Genomic DNA, 27,243 nt, shown 5'->3' with positions numbered 1-27,243 from the left:
ATTTTTGTTGTGTCCGCAAGTGTAATGACATAATTTGTCAATTTTCTTTTTCTCTCAGTTGTCTTTGTTGTGTTCTCGTCGTCCCTATAGCAGTTGAATATCTCCCTTCCTCTTTAAGGCGGAATTAAATTGCCACCTATATATCTATATTTATTTTAGCATAGAATTCGGATATCGCAGATTCATTTTAAAATAATATTGTCCAGGCGGACGTAGGTTCGTGCCGCGGTAAAGCAGCAGCGCTCCAAGCAGCGCTAGAGGAAGTCGCCTCACAACTCGGAGATGCTCGTGTTGACAAGCATGAAGAGGCACGACGCAGGAAGAAACAGGAGATCGTGGAGAGCTTCAAGCGGGAAATACCCGGTGTGGTGAGTGTATTTATTTTATTTATTTATTTTATTTAATTATTTATTGCACACACAAAAGAAATAGAGACACATAAAGTACAGATAATAGGAAAATAATGTGTACAAACGGTGGCAAGTGTACAGTGTAGCAAGTGCCGAATACTGCAGATAACTTCATTTTGCAATATAAATCGCGGTTTAAGAGAAAAATTACAGTAATCAAATTTTTTCCAGTTTTTTTTCTAGGTTAGTCGAGAATAAACAAAAAACAAAAAAAATCAACAGCACGTAACGTCTACTGGCGCATTTGAGTTGTTTAGTAAAAAAATCTAAAAATTTTATGAGTTTCTACTTTATAAATTGATTTTTGATGACAATTTTTGTATGAATGAATAAAATAGATACATTTTATTCAATATGCGAATACGATGGTATTGAACTTGTGACAATACCATGGTATTCGCGCAACTATACTTATATTTACAAAAACGTGATAACAGATGACATGATTCACCAATAATAAAAAATTGGTTGTCTGTAAAGTCGGTTTACTGACGATAGTTGAACGTGACAACGTCCGATTGTGCTTCTTTGTCGCTCGTTCCGCGCTCTCGCTTGCACTTCAAGCCTTACATGGAACGCCTCAGAGCGTGGTAACGCCACATGAGTAATGTTTTTTCGTGCGTGCAACCGGATCTATCGAATTATAAGACGTTGTCACGTCAAAAAACCTTTTCGTTCACAGTACGACCGCATGATAAACATGTGCCAGCCGACCCACAAGCGATACAACGTGGCGATCACAAAGGTCCTCGGGAAGTACATGGAAGCAATAGTCGTGGACACAGAGAAAACGGCCAGGAGATGCATCCAGGTGTTGAAGGAAAGGATGCTGGAGCCCGAGACGTTTCTGCCCCTGGATTATATACAGGCGAAACCGTTGAGAGAGAGGTTGCGGTGAGTGTTGGAAAGAGAGAAAGATTTATAAGTAGAAGACAAAAAGATAATGTTACTAGCTTTCCACCGGCTTCGCCCGCGTTTTCAAAGAAAAACCCCTGGGATTTCCGGGATAAAACCTATCCTATGTGTTAATCAAAGTTACCCTCTATATGCGTGCTAAATTTCATTGTAATCTGTTGGGATGTGTGTGTGTTGTGAGGACAAACTTTCGCATTTATAATATTAGTAGGATAAAGATAATGAAACAATTGCAATTAAATTAAGAATGAAAGATTGTATACGAGATAGAACATAAAAAAGTAGAATTGACGTAACAAATGCAATTAAAACAGTACTGAAATTTATATAAAAAATTTAAAAGTGAAGATAAATAATAAAAATATTGAATGATTGCTAGCCGCTAGGTTAATAAAATTGAAAAAATATGTAAAATATGCATATGAAGCTTAAGAATGTCAACAAAATGCAAAAGATACTACTTGTGATTTGTCTAAAGCTTTCGACTGCATCAATATAAAACTTCACTTAGAAAAAGGAATATTTTTGGACTCAAGAATACTTTTCAAGACTGATAGCCTTTTAATTAACTGACTAAATATTAAAATATTTATTATTTCATTAGATAGGCGAAAACTAACCGGGTACGAATAATTCAAACGGGTGTCCCACAAGGTTCCATATTAGGTCCACCATTATTTCTAACCTACACCAACGACATTATTTTCTTACAGCGACATAAAAGAGCCGAAAAACGTCAAGTTATTATTCGACGTGCTCCGATTCGAACCCGCAGCCATTCATCGTGCGGTATTATTTGTTACAAACAACGCGCTCGTGTGTGAGACGCCGGAGGACGCTTCACGTGTCGCGTATGATCTTGATAGGAACAAGAACAGCCGATATGATGTGAGTACACAAACAATAATAATATTTTTTTGAAGTGAAACTTCTTTATCGGGGTTGGAAAAATGAGTGTAACATTTTTTCGTTACGCGTGACATTTTTCCGTTACGCGCCATCTTTTTCTTATCCCTACCACGCGTGATTCGACGTATTTCTGTAAAGTTGCATATAGTAAATTATTTATTGAAAAATAAGGTCATAAAGAAGTTTCACTTCTTATGTGTGTGAACTAGTACACGCAAACATTTTTTTCCTTTTAAATCAAACAACCACCTATCTAATTTTAATTTTTATGACAAATCCTTTCCCAAAGGTTGCCTGGCAGACATCGCTTATAGCGATAAGGCCGCCTATTTAACATATTATGATTTTCCCTGTGCTGTGCTCCTAATCACCATTATATCCCCAGGCGTTGGCATTAGACGGTACTTTCTACCAGAAGTCAGGGATCATTTCCGGCGGTTCGCTCGATTTGGCGCGAAAAGCCAAGCGCTGGGACGAGAAACACTTGTCGCAGTTGAAGGCTAAAAAGGTACCTTTAATTTTTTGTGTATGAATGGATTTTTGAAGTGAAAACTTCTTAACGACGTTGAGCACTTTTTCTGTAATGGGTATAAAATCTTAAACTCGCGTCAGGACACGTGACCTGATCGAAAAAGCGTAAGACGGATACCATTCCAAAATATCAAACATGCTCAACGTTAATAATCAAGTTTTCACTTCTGCCGGCACTCCCCCAGTGCAACCTGTCTTTTTTTTATTGTGTACAGAAAGTTAATTATTTACATGAATCTTCAATTATTTTAATCTAGCTGTGCTTCGCGGTTTTACTCGCGTTGCTCCGCTCCTGTTGGTATTAGCGTGATGATATATACCCTATAGTCTTCTTCAATAAATGGGCTATCTAACACCGAAATATTTTTTCAAATCGGACCAGTAGTTCCTGAGCGCGCAAACAAACAAACTCTTAATTTTTATAATATTAAGTATAGATTTTATAACTCATATTATAAATTTGAAATGACAATAATTTTGTTATCTGAATTCGGGCAATTGCGCACAAATATGCGGGCAATCACCAATGCTCACTCTATTCCAAGTTCCAACATTAACAGCCAAATATTATTTTATTTCATTATATTTTTTTTTCCTGCTAAAATCTCCCAACAAAATATAGCGAAAGTCGCTCCAGTTAAGGTTGATGTTCCGACCGTCCCTCCATACATTTTTGATTACCTCTAAACACTTAACACAGACACTATTTCTTTAAAACTAATCATTTTATCACTTCTCTATAATGAAATGTGTGCGCGTTCGACCTTTTTAATCAATAATTTACAATATTTACTTAGAAAAACAACAGTAAAATACCGGAAAAATTTGACACTTCTATAGTAGTGTGCGTGACTTTTGCCAAGCGAAACACGACATAAAGCACGACATCTAGCGCATAGACTATATACTTATTACAGATCTAGCGCGTCAATGTCTAAACGAAAGGCGATGTTTAGACATTGACGCGCTAGATGTCGTGCATTCGCGTTCGTTATCTTATGCATAATGAGCATAATTCTAATAAATCAAAGTTCTGTGTAAAAATTGAGTAATTTCATTTCCAATCGTTCAAAGAAAATAACAATAAAATAAAATAAAACTAATGACCTTAGAAACTATGTTTTTTTTATTTATTACTCATTATTGTTCGTCCGTCGTAGGTCTGTAAACTGTATTGTACACTGAAGGTAAATGGTACTGTAGGTACTTTAGTTCGGCGTCGTCGCTCGTCGGCTTGATATAAAATTACATTCTTGATTTCATTGACACGCGCTATGATTTGCGCGCGGAATTTCTTGTGTTGTGAATTTATTTTTGTATGCTATGCATTTTAATTGATTCAAATTGCAATGTTTCTCTAGTATGCATTTGAGACTATATTGTAAATTGTAATAATTGATCGTGGGTATAGTAATTAATTATTCTAATAACGCAATTAGTAATATATGTATTTTCGGTGGGATTCAAAACAAAAAATTGGCCCGTGATTTTTATGAAATTTCACCACATTGCAAATCACATCAATCATAGTTCATACACATGTATGACGAAAGTGATTAGTATTGTGGCTAACATTGACTCATCAGTTCATCACTGAAACCAGTGATAAATCAGTACCTATATCATATTGTGTTTGAATATTTTTAAACAATGATATAAGTATACAATTATTATAAATCGGTAAACTATCAAAGTAATCACAAACTTGCAAACATTGGTAAAATGTCCAGTAGTTTATGAGCCTATTCATTACAATCAAACAAACAAACAAAGTTTTCCTCTTTATAATATTAGTGTAGACAAACACTATGAATACGATCACGAATGCAAATTCGGGGATTTTCTAATTATTGCTAAATAATAATTGAATTCGTTTTGAAATACTCTATAATTTTTAGTGTATAAATAGACATTTATAATGTGGTGCTCATTTTTTTTGTACTGCTAACGCTATTGTAGGTACCTATTTTCGTTGTTTTATTTCAAGTGAACACGGCCATACAATTTTGTCACGAGCCGCCTATGATTGTAGGTACTTTTGTTAGGCTCCTTCGTCGTCCGCGTCGGCTCGAAAGTTCTTGATTTCATTGTCACGCGCTATGATTTGCGCGCGGATTTTCTTGTGTTGTGAATTTATTTTTGTATTATTATTATTTTTTATTTATTTTTTTATTTTATTGATTCAAATAAAATATTTCACTAGTATGCATTTGAGACTATATCATACTATATTGTATTATGTATAATTTATCGTAGGTATAGTTATTCTTATAACGCAGTTATATTTTCGGTGGGACAATTTGACCCGTGATTTTTCTGAAATATCACCACGTTGCAAATCACATCAATCATACACACGTATGACGAAAGTATAGTGGCTATAATTGACTCATCAGTTCATCACTGAAACCAGTGATAAATCAGTACATATATCATATTTTATTGTGATTGAATATTTTTTAAACAACGATATATACAATATTATTATAAATCGGTAAACTACCAAAGTACTTCCGAATTTTCAGACAGACAAACAAGTAGTTTGAACACGCAGTTTTCTTATACTAGTAGCAAAAATCAAAACCATAATATTATGTTTCCCTACTATATTTTACTAAAAGTCGAGTGCGTCGAAATCGTAAATAATAATATGTTTTTCACCTTCCTGGTTATTTTCCCATAGTAAATAGTGTTTTAGGTTTGTTGTTGTAGGTAGGAATAATAATAATTATTCTTACATGTTGGTTATGAAATGTATATTGAAATAATTTACTTTTACAAATCATTAGTGATATAAGTTTTGAGTGAAAATGCTTGGATCAGCATAATATTATATGGTACTTCAAATACATGTTTTGATAAAAAAAACAATAGTGTAATAAAATAAAACTGCGTTTTATTGTAATCAATGTTGACAATTTTAAATTCCAAAATTATTGATCAATAAAATAGTTTACACCAACAAATATAACTTTTATTTTTATAACAATCGTTCATAATATAAACCGTAGCAGGTGGCGTTTTGAAGTTCTGTCTACTCATACAGAAAAATGGAAAACTTGTTTTTTTTGTAAACAATTTATTACTCATGTTGTTTGGCAACTCGAAGCGTGGTCGTCCGTCGTAGGTACTTTTGTTCGGCGTCGCGTCGTCGTCCGCGTCGCGTCGCGTCGGCTTGATATAAAACATTCTTGATTTCATTGACACGCGCTATGATTTGCGCGCGGAATTTCTTGTGTTGTGAATTTATTTTTGTATGCTATGCATTTTAATTGAATCAAATTGCAATATTTCTCTAGTATGCATTTGAGACTATATTGTAATAATTGATCGTGGGTAGGTATAGTAATTAATTATTCTAATAACGCAATTATATTTTCGGTGGGATTCAAAACAAAAAATTGGCCCGTGATTTTTATGAAATTTCACCACATTGCAAATTATATATTATACAATTACAATTACAATTATTATAAATCGGTAAACTATCAAAGTAATTACAAACTTGCAAAATATGCTTTTCCGAATTTTCAGACAGACACACAATTTTATTAGTTTGTTTTAGCAAAGTAGGTACCTATACCTATACGCTTACGTCGCGCGTCGCGTCGTCGAAAACGGTGCGCCCAGAAACAAACATACCTAATTCAGTTACAATCCTTTTTTTGTTCCGTAATTTATTGTATTTATTCTAATACGATTTTTTTTATTCGTCGGCCAGTTCTACTAGGTATAAAAAGATAAAATTGAAATATAATTATTGTAGCGACAGCCATATTATGTTACTATGTTTTCGTAAATATGTTTTTCACCTTCCTGGTTATTTTCACATAATCTTATCTTATACAGTAGCACCTCGTTAAGTCGAACCTCGATAAGTCAAAAACCTCCAAATCTCGAAAAAATGTCTTGTTCCCTTCCCTTCAAACCCGAAAACCTCTATTACTTGAAATTTTGTCCCTCTGTTAGTCGAAATAATCACCGAGTCCCTCCAAGCCATTTTGGTACATATTTTCACTCTATAACTCGAAAAATCAAATTTGACCTCTGTATCTCGAACATAGCAACGTTTTATTTTACAACCAGTTAGTCCAGGAGGAATCGGCGCATGAGTACCGAAAACTATTCCACCTCAATTTTTTTACGTGATCCTCTTCAAATTGCCCTACTGATGATATAAATGCATGTTGCCATGGGGCAACCCGGTGCCATATTGTTTAAACCGAAATTGTTTAAACAATTGCAAGGAATTGTTATTTTTCAACCGGACAAATTTTTTTTATATTTTTTATCGAAATACCAATAAAAAAGGTCCAATTACTTTTCACGATAAAGTTAATATTTTCAAAGATATGAATTTTTTAAGGTTTGAAAAATCTCAAATTTGGGTACTTTCGACCCATGAAAAATATATTTAAAAAAAAAATAATATATAAGTAATATTTTTTTTTCAATTCTCTATACAATAGTTAATAATATTGTTAATAGAGATTTAAGAAAATTTCATTGTTTATATCTGTTTTTTAATTGTTAACTTCGCGCGCTTAACTTTAATTATCCCCTATATAAAACATTAGATTTTACGAATTTCGGCTACAAATTAGAGAATGGTACTTTGCTACCTTTATTTATGAATAAAAGCCCATTCCCAACTAATCTTAAAAAACCGTGTAATTGTAAGAAAGCCTGTAAAACCAAAGCTTGTTATTGTAAAAAAAATAATATAAGTTGCATACTTCTATGTGGTTGTGATTCAGAAGACTGTAAGAATATAATATATAAAAATAATATTGATAATAAATAAATACTTATTTTTAAATCTTGTTTTATTATTTCATACTTCTCCATCTATAACTTTCGTTTGAAGAAGTTATTCAATGTAATTAATAAGGTAAAAGACCTAGTTATTGACACTTTAAATTTTATTTTAGTTAAAAAAAAAACAAATCAATTCTAATAAATTAATAAATATAATTTTTGAATTAAAAATTTTAAGATCTTTGGTTTTTTGAGAACATTTCATTCTTTTAATTAAAATCAAATTGCGAGTGTCAAACAACTAGGCCAGTGTCAATAACTGGGTCTTTTACCTTACTTTCTGTTTCAATAACAAAAAAGTAATATAAACTGACAAAAAAGTAATTTTAATTACATGTTTCAATTTATGCTTAAATAACTTTAAAAAAATTGATTTCAGAAAAAAATATATAAGAAACAAATTGTAGACAATTTAATTATTAATAAGATTGCTCTCTTTAGAAATCTTGATAAAGTTGATAGTTTTTAAGATAAATGATAAATAATGATTCAAGACACAGAGGCCGATGCAGCGCATGAGTAAGAGAGAGACGGCGATACTTAAAGGTAAGCGGCGCGTACTTGTGAGCGCGCGAAGTTAACAATTAAAAAACAGATATAAACAATGAAATTTTCTTAAATCTCTATTAACAATATTATTAACTATTGTATAGAGAATTGAAAAAAAAATATTACTTATATATTATTTTTTTTTTAAATATATTTTTCATGGGTCGAAAGTACCCAAATTTGAGATTTTTCAAACCTTAAAAAATTCATATCTTTGAAAATATTAACTTTATCGTGAAAAGTAATTGGACCTTTTTTATTGGTATTTCGATAAAAAATATAAAAAAAATTTGTCCGGTTGAAAAATAACAATTCCTTGCAATTGTTTAAACAATTTCGGTTTAAACAATATGGCACCGGGTTGCCCCATGGCAACATGCATTTATATCATCAGTAGGGCAATTTGAAGAGGATCACGTAAAAAAATTGAGGTGGAATAGTTTTCGGTACTCATGCGCCGATTCCTCCTGGACTAAGTACACTATTGTTTCTTAGAAAACATTTTAGGAGTACTTATACGATAATTAATTTATGACTCACGAAACACGTGTTTACGTTAAGTATCTGATGACGAAATTATCGATTCAGTAGCTCAGAAAACCGATACTAATGATTAAGATGACATAGAAGACGTGAATAGTACATGCGCTCCATGGGTTTCCATCAAAGAGGCAAGAACCGTATTGAATACCTTACGAAATTTTATAAAGCAAACCAGTATCTTTGAAAAAGAAGAATTTTCTGCTCTTAGATTATAAAATGCTAGAGAACAACCAAATTATCTAAAGCAAAAAAAAATACTGACTTTTTTAATGCCATATTTTTTATTTTAAAATGATTTGAAATAATGTTGATTTATAATAAATAAAAACATGTTTGTGACCTCTGCAAATTGAATTTTAATTTATTTTACCTCTGTAACTCAAAATTGATAAGAATAAACCTCAAACTCTTTATGTCGAATCAAAATCCGCCTAAGTCGAAATCCTCCATAAGTTGAAAACTCTATAACTCGAATTTTTTGGCGTCTCCCTTGATATTCGACTTATAGAGGTGCTACTGTATATAAAAATGAATCGCAAAATGTGTTGGTAAGCGCATAACTCGAGAACGGCTGAACCGATTTCGATCATTCTTTTTTTATTATATTCCTTGAAGTACGAGGATGGTTTTTATGTAGAGAAAACGTAAATATTATGTACCACGGGCGAAGCCGGGGCGGACCGCTAGTATATATATATAAATGAATCGCAAAATGTGTTGGTAAGCGCATAACTCGAGAACGGCTGAACCGATTTCGATAATTCTTTTTTTATTATATTCCTTGAAGTACGAGGATGGTTCTTATGTAGAGAAAACGTAAACATGTACCACGGGCGAAGCCGGGGCGGACCGCTAGTCTTATATATAAAAATGAATCGCAAAATGTGTTGGTAAGCGCATAACTCGAGAACGGCTGAACCGATTTCGATAATTCTTTTTTTATTATATCCCTTGAAGTACGAGGATGGTTCTTATAGCTAGAGAGCTAGTTAGTTTAGTTTTAGTGCAGTGGCAGTGTAAATGTTGTTGTTGAGGTTATGTAAATTTAACACTTTAGTTAACTACCAAGATATAAAGAAATGAGGATAGGACACAATAACTATTGGTTGAGGTATTTATAAACTCATAATATACTTTTAAAAAAATCACGTTTTAATAAATTTCTAGAATTAAATTAGAACAGCTGATTCAAAATAGCCTAAAAAATCTTAATAATAATAATTACGCTTCACAGCAAGAAGAAATGTACCATATGTACCCGCACAAAGTCGATATTGTGTTGCCTACCGTTCGACTCAATGGCTAGGGTTGTAACTACCTTTAATAATTATTACCAAACTAATAAACCGAGTGATGCGAAATAACCATAATTCTTTTAGAGTTTGATAAAATGATCAGGCAGGTATTTTCTTTAATCCTCTGAATTCTCGGTTACTAAATTGTATCGTTGAAATTATTCTTAATCGCGTAAATTTAATAAATAATCATATGGAAAACACTTTTCATTTGTTTTTTTACTTTCACGCCCAACTACTATACAATAATTACGTTGTTTCAGTATTTTGACGAGAAAACGCAGGAAACATCCGTTGTATCATTTTAGATAGATTGTATATTTTGTATCTGTAGAATTGAAATCAAAGCTATGTATATGTTGTCTCCATTCTTTTCTTATCGGATTGTTGATCCCAATGCGAATGCGTCACTTAAATTTTATAAAAGACAATTAAGAACATCAAAAATAAAGTGATACGTAAATATTTCACAGTGCAATATATTATGTAATTAATAATAATTATATATTTATGAAAAAATAATTACATCAGATTTAATAATAGCAATTGTTTTGAATGTACATAATATGAATAAATGATTACATCATAATAGTAATAATCACAATTGTTTTATTTCCCATTTGTTGCAACCCTAGCATATTTTCATGTAGCAGCAGAAGTACCTACACTGGCGGCGCGGCGGCATCGTGCGACATCAAAGGCATTGCCTTACTAGGTAAGTTTATAATGACTCATTTCTTTTATTATATAATTTACGTTTTACTTTTACAGAATCCGATTCAATGGATTATGAAGACGAGTCACACAACGCCATACGATAGTGATGATGAATGAACATTTCAATAAATGCATGCGTGTTTTTTTATGTTGTTTTGTAATTGTTAATTGTTTCTTAAATAAAGAAATAAACTAAATATTTAAATGATGATTTGTTATTTGCAACACAACTTTATATTTGAGATTCTTTACAAATGTATATTTAGTTTTGTATCATCAAATTTATAAATTTTATTCCATAGTTTTCAAAATTAAATGTAAATGACCATAAAAACATTAATAAAGTAAATCATTGATGTAAGGTCAGGGAACGTAATACATATATACATCTGACCATGTAGAAGCTAAGTCTTGTTGACTGCTGAAGTCTGTAAAGTTTTGTTGTCTGCTGAAGTCTGTACGCAATGAAAATGTCTGCCGTTTCGAAAATAAGTTTTTAAGACCCTAATAAATAAAATATATGAATGGCAGATCTGGTCAAATACTTTCAAAATTGTATTTTTTTCAGCACTTTCATAAGTGTCTGCCAGAATGTTATCCGCGTGATAATGGTCTGCCATTGTTATTTTCCGATAGTAATAATAATCTATTTTCAAATATCAAAATGGCAGACGTGGTCAAATGGTTTCAAAGTTCGCCAAAAATTTCCACCTGTCTTACCTAAGCGCGCGCCCCGTCCACCACTCTGGGCTTAGTGACTCCTCATCTCATGTATAGTAGGTATAGGGGAATCAACACACAAAAATCCAGGTCTGGTCAAATACATACAGGTAGCTTTGCGCTAGCTCTCTAGCTATTACTTCTTATGGAGAGAAAACGTAAACATGTACCACGGGCGAAGCCGGGGCGGACCGCTAGTAAATAATAAAATAATAAATAGTGTATTAGATTTGTTATTGTATCTTGTATACCTACGAATAATTATTCTTACGTCTTGTTGGGAAATGTTCAAATACCTACCTATTGAAATAATTTACTGTTACAAATCATTAGTGTTATTAGTTTTGAGTGAATAGGCATGGATCAGAAATTCAGAATATAATATGCTACTAACTACTCAAATACATACATGTTTACACAACAAACACCACTGACCTCTATAACTATAAGTTATAGAGGTCAGTGACCGTCAGTGACAAACACTATGGATACCTACGCTCGCGAATGCAAATTCGGTGATTTACTAATTATTGATACCTAGTCATTGAATTCGTTTTGAAATAGCCTGTACTTTGTAATTTTTAGTGTTATAGACATTTATAAAATGTGGTGCTCATTTTTTTGTAATAAATCATCCCGAACGCTATTGTATTTTCGATGTTTTATTTCAAGTGAACACCTATACAATTTTGTCACGAGCCGCCTCTGGCCTCTGGGTGAAATAAACAAGTCAAATGATTTTTGTTCTAATTGTATTTTGGTAGTAGTTTGTTTAGAATTTACATTACCATTGTTTAATTTTTATTTTGTATTTGCAGTAAAATAAAAAGATGAAAAACTTCATTAGGTATATTGTACGACACCTCACTCTGAATCGCGCTAGCGAAATTTTTTCGTTACAGAGCACATATACAACTTTCGGACAATCTTCATTGAGGCCGGCCGGCAAATCGAGTATGTCGAGAAACTTCACTTATTCGATGGAGGTATTCTACCTTCCTTCCTCCACAGTTGTGGGACCCCGACGTGCATTGAACACGCAGCTTTCTGATACTAGTAGCTAAAATCAAAACCACAGATATGTCTGTGATCAAAACCATAATAATATTTTTACCTATTATTTTACTAAAAGTCGAGTGCATCGAAATCATAAATATGTTTTTCACCTTCCTGGTTTTTTTTCCATAGTAAATAGTGTTTTTGATTTGTTGTTGTATGAATAATTATTCTTACTTGTTGGTTATGAAATGTATTTTGAAATAATTTACTTTTACAAATCATTAGTGATATTAGTTTTGAGTGAAAATGCTTGGATCAGCATAATATCATATTTGCTACTTCAAATACATGTTTTGATAAAAAAAAAACAATAGTGTAATGTAGGTAATAAAATAAAACTGCGTTTTATTGTAGGTAATCAATTTTGACATTATTTATTTCCCAAAATTACAATAAAATAGTTTACGCCAACAAATATAACTTTTATTTTTATAACAATCCTACTTCCTACTAATGCGAAAGTTCATACATGTTTCAAAAGAAAAACTTTTACTTTTACATACGTAGTATATTATTATTAGTCTGTGCTTTTACTATTATTTCAATTTATCCGGTTTAATTAAGACTTAATATTGATACATATGATCATTATAAATACAAATAGGAATTAACAATATAACGAATACGTGGCACAACTAAAATTTTACCGATACCACCCGTGGTCATTCTCCTTTGTGGGTCATTTGTAACAGGATGGCGGTTCTACAGCGAAAAAAGAAAAATGATGGTCAGAACGCTGATACCGGATACCTTAAGATACTGTAATATAAAATATTACTAGATTAGATAAAATATTATAGGTAGTATCTTCACCGTGTGTGACGCGCTTTACATTCACGCCATCTAGAGTTAAATCTTTATCATTTTTGTATACGTCTGTGTGTGTAAACGACCCTGTATGCAATGACAGATGTTAAAACGCATAATTTTACCGAATTGGGTGGATTTTAAGGCAATGATATAACATATTTCAATAAAATATAATATTCAGTAACCGCCATGACTATTCCTAGGTTTGATGACTATTCCAATTACGCAAAAACTCAAATAAACTAGAAATGTAGAATTCAGCGCCATCTAGCGGGATATTGGCTGGGAACAGATCGTTGCAATCACCTTAATATAAAAATGCCAATATTACCTATTATTTTTATTAAATTACTTTTAATCATTTAAATAGTTAAGACCCAATTTCACCAATATTTTCTAAATCAGACATTTATTAATCGAGCTTCAAATTAAACATGTATTTTAACATCGTTGTCAACTCTACAGGTCCCAAGAAGGAAATCTAACAGCCGATTATCAAATCGACCATTAACTGAGCGACTCACGAATCATTCATTCGTATTTTAAACCGCCCGAAACAAAATGTCATAGTTGACAATGCCATAGTTTCGCACGTTGGGGCTATTTGTTCTAGTTGTATAATAACTGTCATGTTTGGTAATTCGACTAAATTGAAATGTTCTAACACAGTATACAATTTAATAATCATGTAGAAACTTTTACGTTTGCTGGTTTATATGTCAAACGATTTGGTCGTTACCATGGTTACAAATGTTTGATGTTATTTGGAGATTGTTTTGTTGTGATTTTTCTTGTGTTATTTTAATTTTATTTTGAGTTGAATAAATACAATAATGTTGAAGAAAAATTGCGGTTCAATTTCACTTGGTCGAAGGTAAACTGGATCTGGTTGAAATTACGAAAAAAAATTCGGAGTCCGAAGGAAAGTGCGAGAGATCTCATACTAGAAGAGCAATTAAAACAAGAAAAATAAAGACAAAGCAGCAAGATACATTTAAAGTAAATTAATAGTAAATTCTTGTTTGTAATAACCTAGTATCTAGTTGTTATAACCTATTTATTGAATGATGTTGATAGGTACAATCTAAGGGTACAATAAAAAAGTTTTATAAAAACACAAGTTTTATTTATTTAGGTAACATGAAAAATTACATATTTCTATAACAATGTCACATTTAAATTAAATTAGGATCATCATCATCGTCAGCCTATATACTTTCTCACTGCTGGGACATGGGATTGGTAGTGCTAACTTAAACTTAAACACGGTAAGGGATCAGGTCATTATCCACCACGCTATCTTATGATATGTCGGTTTCCTCACAATGTTTTTCACCACTGAGCCATCACTGCACTGCACTACAATAAGCAGTTGGTCTGTAGGTGAAACTGATAGATTCCTAAAACAGAATTTAAAATTAAGATAAGTACATTTCATAATCATGAGGAGGCCTGAGCCTTACCCGAGTAGTGGTGAAGTTTGCATTTTAAGTACCTATATTGGTATTCAATACTAGATTTGACATGACTCACAGGATTATTATGGTTTAATTGAAAATAATACAGTATGTAGGAAGGAACCTTTTATGCACATAAATATAAATATTACCTCACGAGATAGTTTTACTTACAGATCCGACGGTTATTCGAGTTTATCTTCAATTAATTGCAATACTTCCAAAACCGATTGTTTTGATAAACGAAATCTTGTACTAAAATCAACATCATCATATTCTTCGAAACAATGACGACGTCTTTATAAATTCTGGGCCGTCGCGGTCGCACTATATAATCCAAATTATACAAATCATCCAACACATCTTCATTTACAAAAATAAAATAGTATGCAGAGTCCATCTTGACAGCAAGAAAACTTCAAATCATTTTTTCTAATCGCTTGTTAAAAATTTAAAGAGCCTCTATGCCACGGGTTAAATATAATGCCGTGTTAAGGAAACTAATCCTCGATTAGGTCATGGTGGGACACTCCCTTACATTGATGTCCCGTTAAAAGAGTTAACGGCGTGTTAAACTAACTAACAGAGCTTGATGAAACTGGGCCTAAGTCTACACTAAATTACTATTTACACAAAATTTTTAAATAAACTTACAATTAATATTTATTTTAGTTCATGCAATCGATGTCACATTTAGTTGCTTTATACCCGTGTTAACATTCCTCACGAACACAGCCATACCGTCATAAGACGATATTATTGCACAAAAAAATCTCCACTCACCCGCAATTTTTTTTTATTTTTTTTTGTCAAGGTGTACAAGTTTATAACACTATTGTGAAACGTAAGAATAATTGAATTGTAAAATTCTTTGAAATAAATGTCTCTAAACCTATTTACTATATTTTTTTATCATTTAACAGGAGAAACTAACCGAAGAACTCCGTGAGTCGATGAAGAAATCTCGCAAAGAGTCAGAACTGACGACCGTCGACTCGCAAATACGTGGACTTGAGTCGAGGCTCAAATACGCTCTATCAGATAGGGATGCTACAGTATGTATATACAGATAAACAGATAAAATCACTACATAGTATAAAACAAAGTCGCTTTCTCTGTCCCTATGTATGCTTAAATCCTTAAAACTACGCAACCGAGTTTTCACTTCAAAAACTTTTTTTCTGTGAAATCAAAATTTAACTGGTTTAAAAAGCGCATCAAAACGTAGCTCGATTCATCAAAATCAGAGCAGCAATTCGATAGGGAAAACTCAAAATATGAACGTAAATAATAATTGGTTTCAGCTGAAACAAATCAAAGCGTTGGACGCGGAACTCGCTGATCTGGAACGCAAGATGGATAATTTCGGCGTAAGTAATTACTTTATTAATACAAATTACAAAAATTACAATAAATAAATAAATTCTAAGTTTACATGTTATGCTCAAACTATGACAACTTGTGATAATTTGCTGTTTTTTAATAATAATTACGATAATAGTCTATTTCGGAATTTCTATTGAGCAAAATCTAGTCAATTTTTTGAAAAAATTTCACTTTGTGCGTTGATAATAATATTTTTTGCTGATCCTTCATGTAAGACTTGCTAAACTTAATTATTGAAAAAGACCTGTCCAAAGACAATTTCAAAGTTCTCTTGACGCACGCGTCGTCTAGTTTTGTAAACTTAAATGTGACTTACCACAGTAAATTTTACTAATTAAATTTTATAACCTCAATTTTACATGTGCTATTAAAAATGCCAAAAAATACAAATAAAAAAAACATAATGATTAATTTTTAGCCGCAAATCGAAGAAATAGAGCGCACTATATGCGCACGCGACGCCAAAATACAAGAGATCAAAGAGAACATGAATAATGTTGAAGATGTGGTGTTCCGCGCCTTCTGCAGGGACATTGGGGTTGCCAACATACGGTATTTATTTATTTATTAAGCTATCGCGGGCCTTGAGCGCGGGGACCGAATCGAGAAATTCCGTATCGGAAAAACCTCACGCCCCCCACTCCGACGGGCACGGAGGTGTGGCTTGAAGGCATAGCATGCAATAGCTTTACCGCGGCAATCCCCGAGTGCCACATGTCTTTTTTTCTACTAGCTTTGTCTTTGTCCTTTCTAACGTCACATACTATCTCTAAACAAAAATCAGCCCAATCCATTCAGTGGATTAGGCGTGAAGACGAGACAGACTGACAGACATGCAGACAGAGTTACTTTCGCATTTATAGCTACGATAGAAATCCATATCCTATGGAATAGCAGAAATATCTGAAATTAATTAGAGACTTGGGTTCGCTTAAAATAACTGTTTTTAGCTTGTAAGTAAAAACTTTAGACTTTTTTTCTCAATATAAGTGTATAGTGCAGTCACGATCCTATCCTAAGTGTATTATGTATTAATAATAATTATTATTATTATTCACAGGCAATATGAAGAGCGCGAATTACGCGCGCAACAAGAACGTGCCAAAAAGCGTATGGAGTTTGAGGCGCAGATCGACCGCATCGCTTCCAACCTTGAGTTTGAGCGCTCGAGGGACACTCAGAGTGAGTTATGTTTGTTTATTTTATTTATTTATTTATTTATAATACTTCATTGTACAAACATGAATGGACAAAGCAGAAAAAAAAAGAACAAAATTACAAAGGCATCATTTGTACAAAAGGCGGCCTTATTGCTGAACAGCAATCTCTACCAGGCAACCTGGTAGGAAAGGAAATGTAAGAAGGTCGTGGGATAGCGCAAAATAAATGACTATAATTACAATTACATATAACAATACATTGCAAATAATGTAAAATAGACACGTTTACACACATATTTATATAAACTAAATATTGCATATTATATACTTCAAAAATATGTAGGTACATACTAAAATACATACATAAAATATTACTAAAATACATATTGTACATACACATACATAATATTAAATACATACTAAACATACACATACATATTACAAAATACATACTATACACAAGCCATAGTACACAGATGATAAGACATTCAAAAACAATGGTTACAGTTACAGATGTCAGCAAGCAGAAACAGAAAGGTAGGGAAAAAGCTACAGTAAGGAAAGGTAGTGATCTTTTAATAGTGATTTAAAAGAGGAGAGCGTTTTAGCGCGTCTAACACTCTCAGGTAAAGCGTTCCAAAGTTGGATAGCACGAACAGTAAAAGAGTTGTTGAAAAAATTGGAATGGTGGATAGGAGTGCATAGTAATAACAGGTTGGAAGAACGAAGAGAGAGGGAATTGCTAGAGCTTAAATACTCAAAGTTGTCCTTTAAGTATTGCGGTGACTTAGGGCTAAATAGAATAGTGTACAGAAGATGCAGCAAATGAGTATCCCGGCGTTGGCGGATGGGGAGCCACTTTAATCTTTTCCTAAACTCAGAGACATGGTCAAATTTACGTAGTCCAAATATAAATCTGACACAGAAATTTTGAAGCTTCTCAAGGGTGTCCAGCTGATATTCACGAATATCAGGATAGCAGGAGTCAGAAAAATCAAGGAGAGGAAGGAGGAGGGATTGAGCTAACGCAGTTTTGGTTGAGATTGGAAAAAAGTTGCGTAAGCGCCGTAAGGAAAAAGCAGAAGAAAAAACCCTTTTTTTCACTTGTTTAATTTGCTCATCCCAGGAGAAAGTTTGGTCAAGAGTCAGGCCAAGATTTTTAACCTGCGTGCTGTACGGGATAAGTACACCATCAACGATGACGTTCGGAAAATTGGTCCAGTCGATTTTCGAGATTAATTGCCTACTTCCGAATATAATAGCCTGGGTTTTGAGAGGATTAACTGTTAAACCATGATTTTTGCTCCATCTGACAATTGCTGCAAGATCAGCGTTTACTTGGAAAATCGCTTCAGGAAGTTCAAGGAGTGAGGCGTGGTTATACAATTGAAAATCGTCTGCATACATATGGTAAGGTGACACAATGGAATTGGAAATGGAATTTATAAATATGGAAAAAAGGAGGGGAGACAAAACGCCACCTTGAGGAACACCAGCGGACACATTGCACCAAGTTGAGGAAAGTTCCTCAATTAGTACACGCTGACGACGTCCCTGTAAGTAGCTCCGTACCCAGTCAGCAGCCGAGAGAGATAAGTTAAGAGAGCGTAAAACAGCTAGCAGTACATCATGATCTACGCTATTGAATGCATTACTGAAGTCAATCAGAGTAAGTACGGTGAGCTTTTTGCTGTCGAAACCTCGGCGGATGTCGTCAGTAATTTTAATTAAGGCAGTGGTCGTGCTGTGCCCTGGTCGAAAACCAGACTGGAAAGGATTTAGGAGTTGGTTATGATTTAGGAAAATGCTTAGTTGTTCTTGAACCAACCGTTCAAGAACCTTGGATAGGAAAGGCAGGATAGCAATAGGGCGGAAATCAGATGGGGTCGCAGGATTCGGTTTTTTAGGAAGAGGAAGAATATGAGCATTTTTCCAATCACTAGGAAATTTTCCTGAAGAAATTGAAAAATTAAGGATATGGGTAATGATAGGATTAATGATGGGAAGGATTGGAATGATCATGCTTCGACCAACACAGTCACTACCAACAGCCTTCGAGGTAATTGACAACACGCTCTTCTTAACGCTACACTCAGAGAACCGACGGAATACGAAAGGAGGCGTAGTAGTTTATATAGGTTTTATTAGGGATTTGGTCTTTTTTATTTCAGTTGATTATAATAATCAACTGAAATAAAAAAGTGTGCGCCCAGCAGACGTGTTTGAAGTGAAACTTCTTTGGCATGATTCTAAAATACCAAAATCGTCGCCTTACTCCATGACATGGCGGTATCGCCACGACGCGTCCTTGAAATTTTACTTTCTAATTTTACTCTCTAGATATTATCCCTTTGAAATCGGTCCTTCGAGTTTTTTTAATAGCATTTTAAATTGTTTGCCTTGTGGTCTTTCCATTTAGAATGAAGTAGTCTCCCTCTTTAAACCATTTTTTCGAGTTAAAGCGAAAGAGTTATCTTGTCTGATTGAACCTTCGTGCCGGATCTTTCTTAATATTGCTATATTTTCGAAGTATTGGATTTTTTTTTTTATTATTGTTTTATTGATGACGTGATGTATGTACAGAGAACGTGACGCGTTGGGAGCGCACGGTGCAGGACGGCGAGGACGAGCTGGAGGCCAACCGGCAGGCGGAGGCCAAGCAGCGGCAGGACATCGACCGCGAGCTGCGCCGAGCTGAAGCGCTCAAGGCGGACCGCACTGCTGCTCGAGCAGCGCTGGACGCGGCTGAGGAGCAGGCCACGCAGGTATGAGCTGTGCGGGTGCGAGCTGTGCCGTGCGGGTGCAAGCTGTGCCGTGCGGGTGCAAGCTGTGCCGTGCGGGTAAGAGCTGTGTCGTGCGGGTTCAAGCTGAGCTGTGCGGGTGCAAGCTGTGCCGTGCGGGTGTAAACTGTGTCGTGTGAGTACAAGCTGTGCCGTGCGGGTGCAAGCTGTGTCGTGTGAGTACAAGCTGTGCCGTGCGGGTGCAAGCTGTGTCGTGTCAGTACAAGCTGTGCCGTGCGGGTGCAAGCTGTGTCGTGTCAGTACAATTTGTGCTGTGCGGGTGCAAGCTGTGCCGTGCGGGTGTGAGCTGTGTCGTGCGGGTGCAAGCTGTGTCGTGCGGGTGCAAGCTGTGCCGTGCTGATACGAGTGCAACAAACAAGACAGTATCGTTTGGTCCTTCGAGCCGGATCTTCAGTGAAAATCTTGGACAAAATAGCTAATTTCAATATTATTAGCCGACAATAGCTTATTTCATTATTATTACTCGACAGGAAATATGTGCTACAATTTGCCCAAAAACAGTGCACTTCGATAAGAACTAGTAGATTAGACGCAGAACATCACTAATTCGTACTTTTCGAAACACAGCGCTCTCCAACATTCCCTTCTTCTTTTATTCTGGTTTTAATAAATTATTGGTTAGTTTTTTTATGGTAATTTGTATACGCTATTTTATGTATAGTATACAAGTATACATACAGTGTCCAGAAGTGTATATATTATATACAGTCACTTATTATACAATTTTCTAAAAGTGTATTACACAGTAATTCTCACTACAACACGAATTATTTCTCGTCCACAGGCTCGCAAAGACCTAGCGAACATACAAAAAGACATAGCAAGTGTTCAGAAACAGATCGCGGCCATCGAATCGCGCATCGAGACGCGCAAATCCGACCGACACAATATACTGCGACAGTGCAAGGTACTACTCAAACTCATACTCAAACTCAAAAAAATGCGTGCGTGTACTAGTGTACACACGTAAGAAGTGAAACTTCTTTATGACCTTATTTTTCAAAAAATAATTTACTATATGCAACTTTACAGAAATACGTCGAATCACGCGTGGTAGGGATAAGAAAAAGATGGCGCGTAACGAAAAAATGTTACACTAAATTTTTTTCCAACCCCGATAAAGAAGTTTCACTTCAAAAATTCATTTCAACTTTTAATAGTGAAACTTTTACTCAATTTTATATTCACGTAAATTTTGAAGTGTTAATAGACATGACAACGAACGTGTGTGCCGAACACACGTGTCTGAAGTGAAACTTCTTTGACAAGATTCAAAATCTTCGCCTTACTCTATGACGGTATTGCCATGACACGACCTTAAAATTATACACCCAACTCGTCTAAAGAAGTTTCACTTCAAAAACTTACACCACTTTTTATAAATGAAACTAGTTGTAGGATAGTTAAAAAATTGCAAATCATTACATAAAATTCATGACGACGTGAAAGACAGCCAAACAAACAAACACTTTTATTTTATAATGTAACTATAGAATTAGTAAATAAACCGAACTGTTATATACTATTTGTGTTTTTTTACAAATTTTATGAAAAGAATTTCTTCATAGATCGATGATATAATAGTACCCCTAATGGAGGGTAGTCTACACGACACGACGGACGAATCCGAGCCTTCTTCTATGTCGTCCTCGCAACGCACCACTCGGTAAGTGGCTACATAAGATATTTTATACGTTTTTTCATTTATTTTCTGTAATCTATTAAGCTAGGGTCTCGTGAAAGGGTTGATCCTTCGAACCGGATTTACAACATTAACTTTATATATAAATAAATAAATAAATATTATAGGACATTATTACACAAATCGACCTAGTCCCACAGTAAGCTCAATTAAGGCTTGTGTTGTGGGTACTAGGCGACGATAGATATAATATTATAAATACATATATAGATAATAACACCCAGACCCAAGAACAAATAAATGAGTTCATCACACAAATATTTGCCCTGACCGGGGATCGAACCCGGGACCGTCGGCTCAGTAGGCAGTTACTTTACCACTGCGCCAACCGCGTCGTCAAAATGTATATGTAACTCTATTTATTTATATTTACAACAAACTATGTATTGTTCAATATTATTTCGGCTATATATTTTTTTAACTGATGCTCCATGTATTTTGTAGGGTAAACATTTAGTTTTATCTGAATTTCAAAACTTATCATAAGTTTTTTTGACTGACATACATTTTGTGGTCCTTCGAGCCGGATTTCAACCAAATACTTTTTCATTTAACTCTTTCGTTATTAATATTGACTATTTTCTGAGTAACTACTACTTTTTCCATGTATGTATATTTAACTAGCTTACCGCCCGCGGCTTCGCCCGCTTTGTCTAAAACCTAATAAATTATATACTAAAACCTTCCTCTTGAATCACTCTATCTATTAAAAAAACCGCATCAAAATCCGTTGCGTAGCTTTAAAGATTTAAGCATACAAAGGGACATAGGGACAGAGAAAGCGACTTTGTTTTATACTATGTAGTGATGTGTTTACTTGTCTATATAATATTTAATTCTATCTAGGATCCGCGTAGACTACAGCATGTTGTCTGAAGCGCTGAAAGAACTAGAGGAAGCCGATGAGATCAAGCGCAAAGCGGACAAGCTGCAAAAGGGCATTAATTCGCTGCAGAACACCGTTGATAAGATACAGGCGCCGAATATGAGGGTAGGTCACTCACTCACTCACCAATCGTACATTCACTCACAATCTCACTCATTCACAAATCATTCACTCAGTCACTCGCCAATCATTCACTCAATCACTCACTATCTCGATTACTTATCAATCATTCATTTGAACAATTACTATCTCACTTGGCAATCACTCACTCAGACACTATCTCACTCGCTCACCAATCACTCACTCACTCACACAGTACAGAACACAGTTGATAAGATATACATACAGGCACCGAAGATGAGTAACTCACTCAAGAAAATTTGTACTAGATCGTAACGTAGATTTGGTCACTCATAACTTTTATTTTTTCTGTCATCTATTCACTCACACACTTACTAAAGCAAATCATTCATTCACTTAGTTTTTTAAAACAACCTCAAATGTATATTTCTATTTTATACGTTTTTAATTCCAGGCAATGCAAAAACTAAATGAAGTGCGTGAAAAAGTGAACGCAACCAACGAGGCTTTCGTCGCAGCGCGCAAAAGAGCGCACAAAGCTAAACTTGCTTTTGAGAAGGTAATTAACATTAAAAAAAATTAATTAGGAAGGTAAAAAATATTGGAAACGTTATAATTGGATTTGGTTATTTAATTCGGACAATAAATTCATCTCAATATTATTATAGTGTTGAGGGATTTAATATTGTAATTTTCAGGTGAAAAAGGAACGTCACGACAAATTCATGACGTGCTTCGAACATGTAGCCAATGAGATCGACGCTATATACAAGGTAAAATACTGCTATAATAAAAAATATCTAAACAACTTACTACTTCATTTAACTTATCTTTTCTAGCCTGCTCATTGTTTCACTAATTCTGATATTTTGTTGAACAAAAATGTAATTTGATATACTTGTGTTCCCAATTCCTAAAAAAAATTATATAATATAAAATATATAACATACTATTTAATTAACTTACCTACCTTAACATGTTCAGGGTCATTATTTCTTATGCCTTATTCTATAAAAAAATAATTGATGTACTTGTTGTTTCCATTTCCCAAAAAAATGTCTTAACATACTTTTTTTACTTTACCTATCCTGTCATACCCACGGTTTCATTAATTCCCTTTCTACACGCAATATAATTTAATATTTGTCATAATTCTCTCCCAATTTCAACATACTATAAAATAAATATTTATTTTCTAACAGGCATTAGCAATGAACCAATCTGCGCAAGCGTTCCTCGGACCGGAAAACCCGGAAGAGCCATATTTGGACGGAATTAACTACAATTGCGTAGCGCCCGGGAAACGATTCCAGCCGATGTCCAATTTGTCCGGGGGAGAGAAAACTGTCGCTGCACTAGCGCTGTTGTTCGCTATACATAGGTAATTAATTAATATTTATTTGTAATAAATGGTGGGTGTTCCGCAAGGGTCTGTGCTGGGGCCATTGCTATTTGTTGTATATCAAAGTGGTGATTGTATTGGTTATGAATATTTAATAATGAATTATAATTTAGAAATGAACAAATAACACGTTGGACATTATTTATTAGTTAATAAATAAGTAAATCGTTTGGTGTGCCTCAAGGGTCTGTGTTGGGGCCATTACTGTTTGTTGTGTATGAAAGTGGTGATTGTATTGTTTGTAAATTAAATGTTGGTATAAATAATAGTGTAGAAATTAACAAACCACACAAAGCGACATTATTAATCAATAAATAAACTAGTTGGTGTGCCGCAGGGGTGTGTGCCAGGGCCGTTGCTATTTGTTGTCTATGAAAATGGTGATTTTGTTGTAAGTGATTATTTAATAATGATTATCGCACATTCCAAATTATTTATTAACAAAAAAGTCGGTCGGTGTGCCGCAGTGGTGTGCACTGGGGCCTTTGCTATATTTTGTGCGTATATACATATAAGTAGATTTTTAACGAAAATTTATGTATTTTGTTTTATTCTAGCTACCAACCTGCACCATTCTTCCTTCTCGACGAGATCGACGCAGCCCTCGACAACACGAACATCGGCAAAGTGGCCGCTTTCATTCGCAGCAAGAAGGGCTCTCTGCAGACCATCGTCATCTCGCTCAAGGAGGAGTTCTACGGCTGTGCCGATGCGCTTGTCGGCATCTGCTCTGAGGTATGTCTGTTTGTCTGTTTGACGTCACACATATACATGTCGTCATAATTTTAACACTAACTATAACCGCTCGTGTTTCACCGGTTAAAGTTATTGTTAACGTTAAATAACTGTCAGAAACATTTTGACTGATAACTAATGCTAAAAATACGCTGGTGTAGACCATTTCGCTAACTGTTACTGTTATTGTTAAATTTTACATTAACCTTAACTATAACTAAAATACCTTAGTGATTAAAAATGCTTTAAAATTAAAATTTAACTTTGTTTCAGCCCGCGGATTGCCTCGTCAGTGACGTCATCACACACAGCCTTGAAAACTATCCAGATTAAACATTTATGCTTATTTAGAATAAATTTATTTTTCCAGTATGATTTTTTTTATTTCTAATCGTGTTTTAAGTTAAAAAGAATTTTAAGTTTTAGTTAAGGTTTATGAACTCAGGAATATTTGACTTTCAGTTTTCTCATTTAATCTAATTATTTATGTATTTTTGTGCAACGAAACAAGATTGTTTTGGCATTTTAAAGTTTTTTGTTAAAGTTGAAAAAAAATTAATAGCTCACAAAATATTTATTTGATGATTATTTTGCCGTGTTTATAGTAAGCAACGTATGTAGCGAGTCATTTATATAATGAAGTAAGAAGTTAAAATATTTTTTTGTTTGTAAAATTACTGTACTGATTCATTTGAACTATATCCATGTCATATATTTTAGTTACAATATGTTTGTGTTATCTTTTTCATTATTACGAAAAAATATTATAGGAAAGAGATAAAGATAAATATAAGTTTAGTTAAATCTAGGGTTAAGGCATTGTAATGAAACACCAAGATTTGTATCGATCTGTTTATTTACAATAAAATATCTTAATTTTACATATTGACTTTTATTTACTACTCACAAACCTATCTACTGAACTGCTTCCAATAACCTAAAAAACAAATTAAAAAAAAATTACATAGAGGAATGTAAGAAGTACACTAGATTATTATAACTTTGACATCATACATGAACAATAATTTCATTTTAAAATTCGTATATAATCAAAATACAGTATTTCTCAATTTCCTAAAAAATTTTTAAGACTTAAATCGCACTGTTAGGTAAGCTGTGTCCGCATAGCGGGTTTTCACTGCACGGATTTTTATTTGTCGAGTATTAAATTCCGCTCTCAAAATTGTGCCTAGGTCTGCACTGCGATAAAAAATCGCGTTTTTTGTAAGTTGAATTCTGTTTTCAACCGAAAAGATATATGTAATAATGTAGTTTGAGAGCGCTTATATGGCGAGGCGCAGCGCAGCGTATTTTTCATCGTCAAATTATTATTGACATTTTCCTAATTAAAATAATATTCAAAATCAAATAACAATTTATTCCCGAGGAGCATGGAAGCGTCACGTGCGCACCCGCTTTCGGACGCCGTCGACCGCTGGGCGCGCCACCGACATGCTCGCGCTGCTCGCAAATTTCGTCAACCCAACATGTTGTTTCTTTTTTTCTCTAATCTTATTCATTCTTTTACAAGTAATGTAATCAATAACATGCCTTAATCCTAAATCTATCTTTTTATTCGCGAACTATACATAATATATCATTATCATCTATCATTATCTGTATATCATTTTATATGGTACGGGAGCTATTAACGTTTTAAAAAAAGTCATTTTAGTATAGTTGGGTTTTTGATATACTGTTTATCTTGTTATTTCGGTTAGAGTCCGCGCTGTCTGGCTGGCGGTAGTGGTTGCGTTTATGAGTGCGCACAGGAAAATATCCGTAATTTAAAGTCATTTATTAACGATAGATCCATCAGACATAATTTTTTTATTGCAAGACGTTTTTTTCGTTGTTAAATAGGTGCCATACGCAATTTTTTATTTCAAAATAATTAAAATGTCATCGAAATAAGTGAATTTACATCAACACGAGTCCCCGTGAAGTATATACTATGTATAATATTCATTTTACTATTTACAATTTCTTAGCAACAATCTACCATGGTGCCTCCTTGCAAAACGAATGACTAGCGCATGCATGCTCATCATTGCGAAGACTCGCACGTCCGCGTGCCAGGGCGGGTAGTGTGTCATGTTTCGCGGGAATGCGCGGCGCTGCGCTTCGTTATATCTGCGCCGGCCCTAAACTCATTACATGAAATAATTTCTTTCTTATCGATCGATCGAATTGATAAGTGTACAAATTTTGAAATAAATCTGTCCATTTAAAGTGGGTCAAAATCGAGTCTAAAGGTAAAAGGTGTCGGTTTCAGACAAACAAGCCGGTTATTACGAACATACAGCTGAATATAATAAAACCGTGTAAAATGAATGGATTTCCTCAATAGCGTCGGA

At 34.1% G+C, this 27,243-nt stretch overlaps 1 protein-coding gene and 1 long non-coding RNA gene across 2 annotated transcripts in view; one reads left to right on the top strand and one right to left on the bottom strand.

The window, feature by feature from the left end:
• The window catches only part of LOC149483681 (uncharacterized), a 163,200-nt gene extending 153,571 nt beyond the window's left edge, over positions 1 to 9,629 (bottom strand). Inside the window, exon 1 of the long non-coding RNA XR_016316520.1 lies at positions 9,526 to 9,629. This is a non-coding gene — a long non-coding RNA (uncharacterized LOC149483681). The remainder of the gene's footprint in view (positions 1 to 9,525) is intronic.
• The window catches only part of SMC1 (structural maintenance of chromosomes 1), a 45,072-nt gene extending 19,305 nt beyond the window's left edge, over positions 1 to 25,767 (top strand). Inside the window, exons 11-27 of the mRNA XM_089702841.1 lie at positions 207 to 368; positions 1,093 to 1,304; positions 2,039 to 2,213; positions 2,620 to 2,742; positions 15,657 to 15,788; positions 16,038 to 16,103; positions 16,538 to 16,671; positions 17,180 to 17,301; positions 19,863 to 20,044; positions 20,865 to 20,987; positions 21,649 to 21,746; positions 22,629 to 22,773; positions 23,204 to 23,308; positions 23,448 to 23,522; positions 23,952 to 24,130; positions 24,709 to 24,886; positions 25,160 to 25,767. Coding sequence (XP_089558967.1) covers positions 207 to 368; positions 1,093 to 1,304; positions 2,039 to 2,213; positions 2,620 to 2,742; positions 15,657 to 15,788; positions 16,038 to 16,103; positions 16,538 to 16,671; positions 17,180 to 17,301; positions 19,863 to 20,044; positions 20,865 to 20,987; positions 21,649 to 21,746; positions 22,629 to 22,773; positions 23,204 to 23,308; positions 23,448 to 23,522; positions 23,952 to 24,130; positions 24,709 to 24,886; positions 25,160 to 25,219 — 2,271 coding nt within the window. The 3' untranslated portion in view covers positions 25,220 to 25,767. The remainder of the gene's footprint in view (positions 1 to 206; positions 369 to 1,092; positions 1,305 to 2,038; positions 2,214 to 2,619; positions 2,743 to 15,656; positions 15,789 to 16,037; positions 16,104 to 16,537; positions 16,672 to 17,179; positions 17,302 to 19,862; positions 20,045 to 20,864; positions 20,988 to 21,648; positions 21,747 to 22,628; positions 22,774 to 23,203; positions 23,309 to 23,447; positions 23,523 to 23,951; positions 24,131 to 24,708; positions 24,887 to 25,159) is intronic.
• The last annotated feature ends 1,476 nt before the right edge of the window (positions 25,768 to 27,243 follow it).

This window comes from Colias philodice, chromosome 13, assembly GCF_061535455.1.
Source record: "Colias philodice isolate Cphi_HAF_F1 chromosome 13, ilColPhil1 Martin Lab GWU primary, whole genome shotgun sequence".
Lineage (NCBI taxonomy): Eukaryota > Metazoa > Arthropoda > Insecta > Lepidoptera > Pieridae > Colias > Colias philodice.
This window is presented reverse-complemented; position numbering and strand designations above follow the sequence as displayed.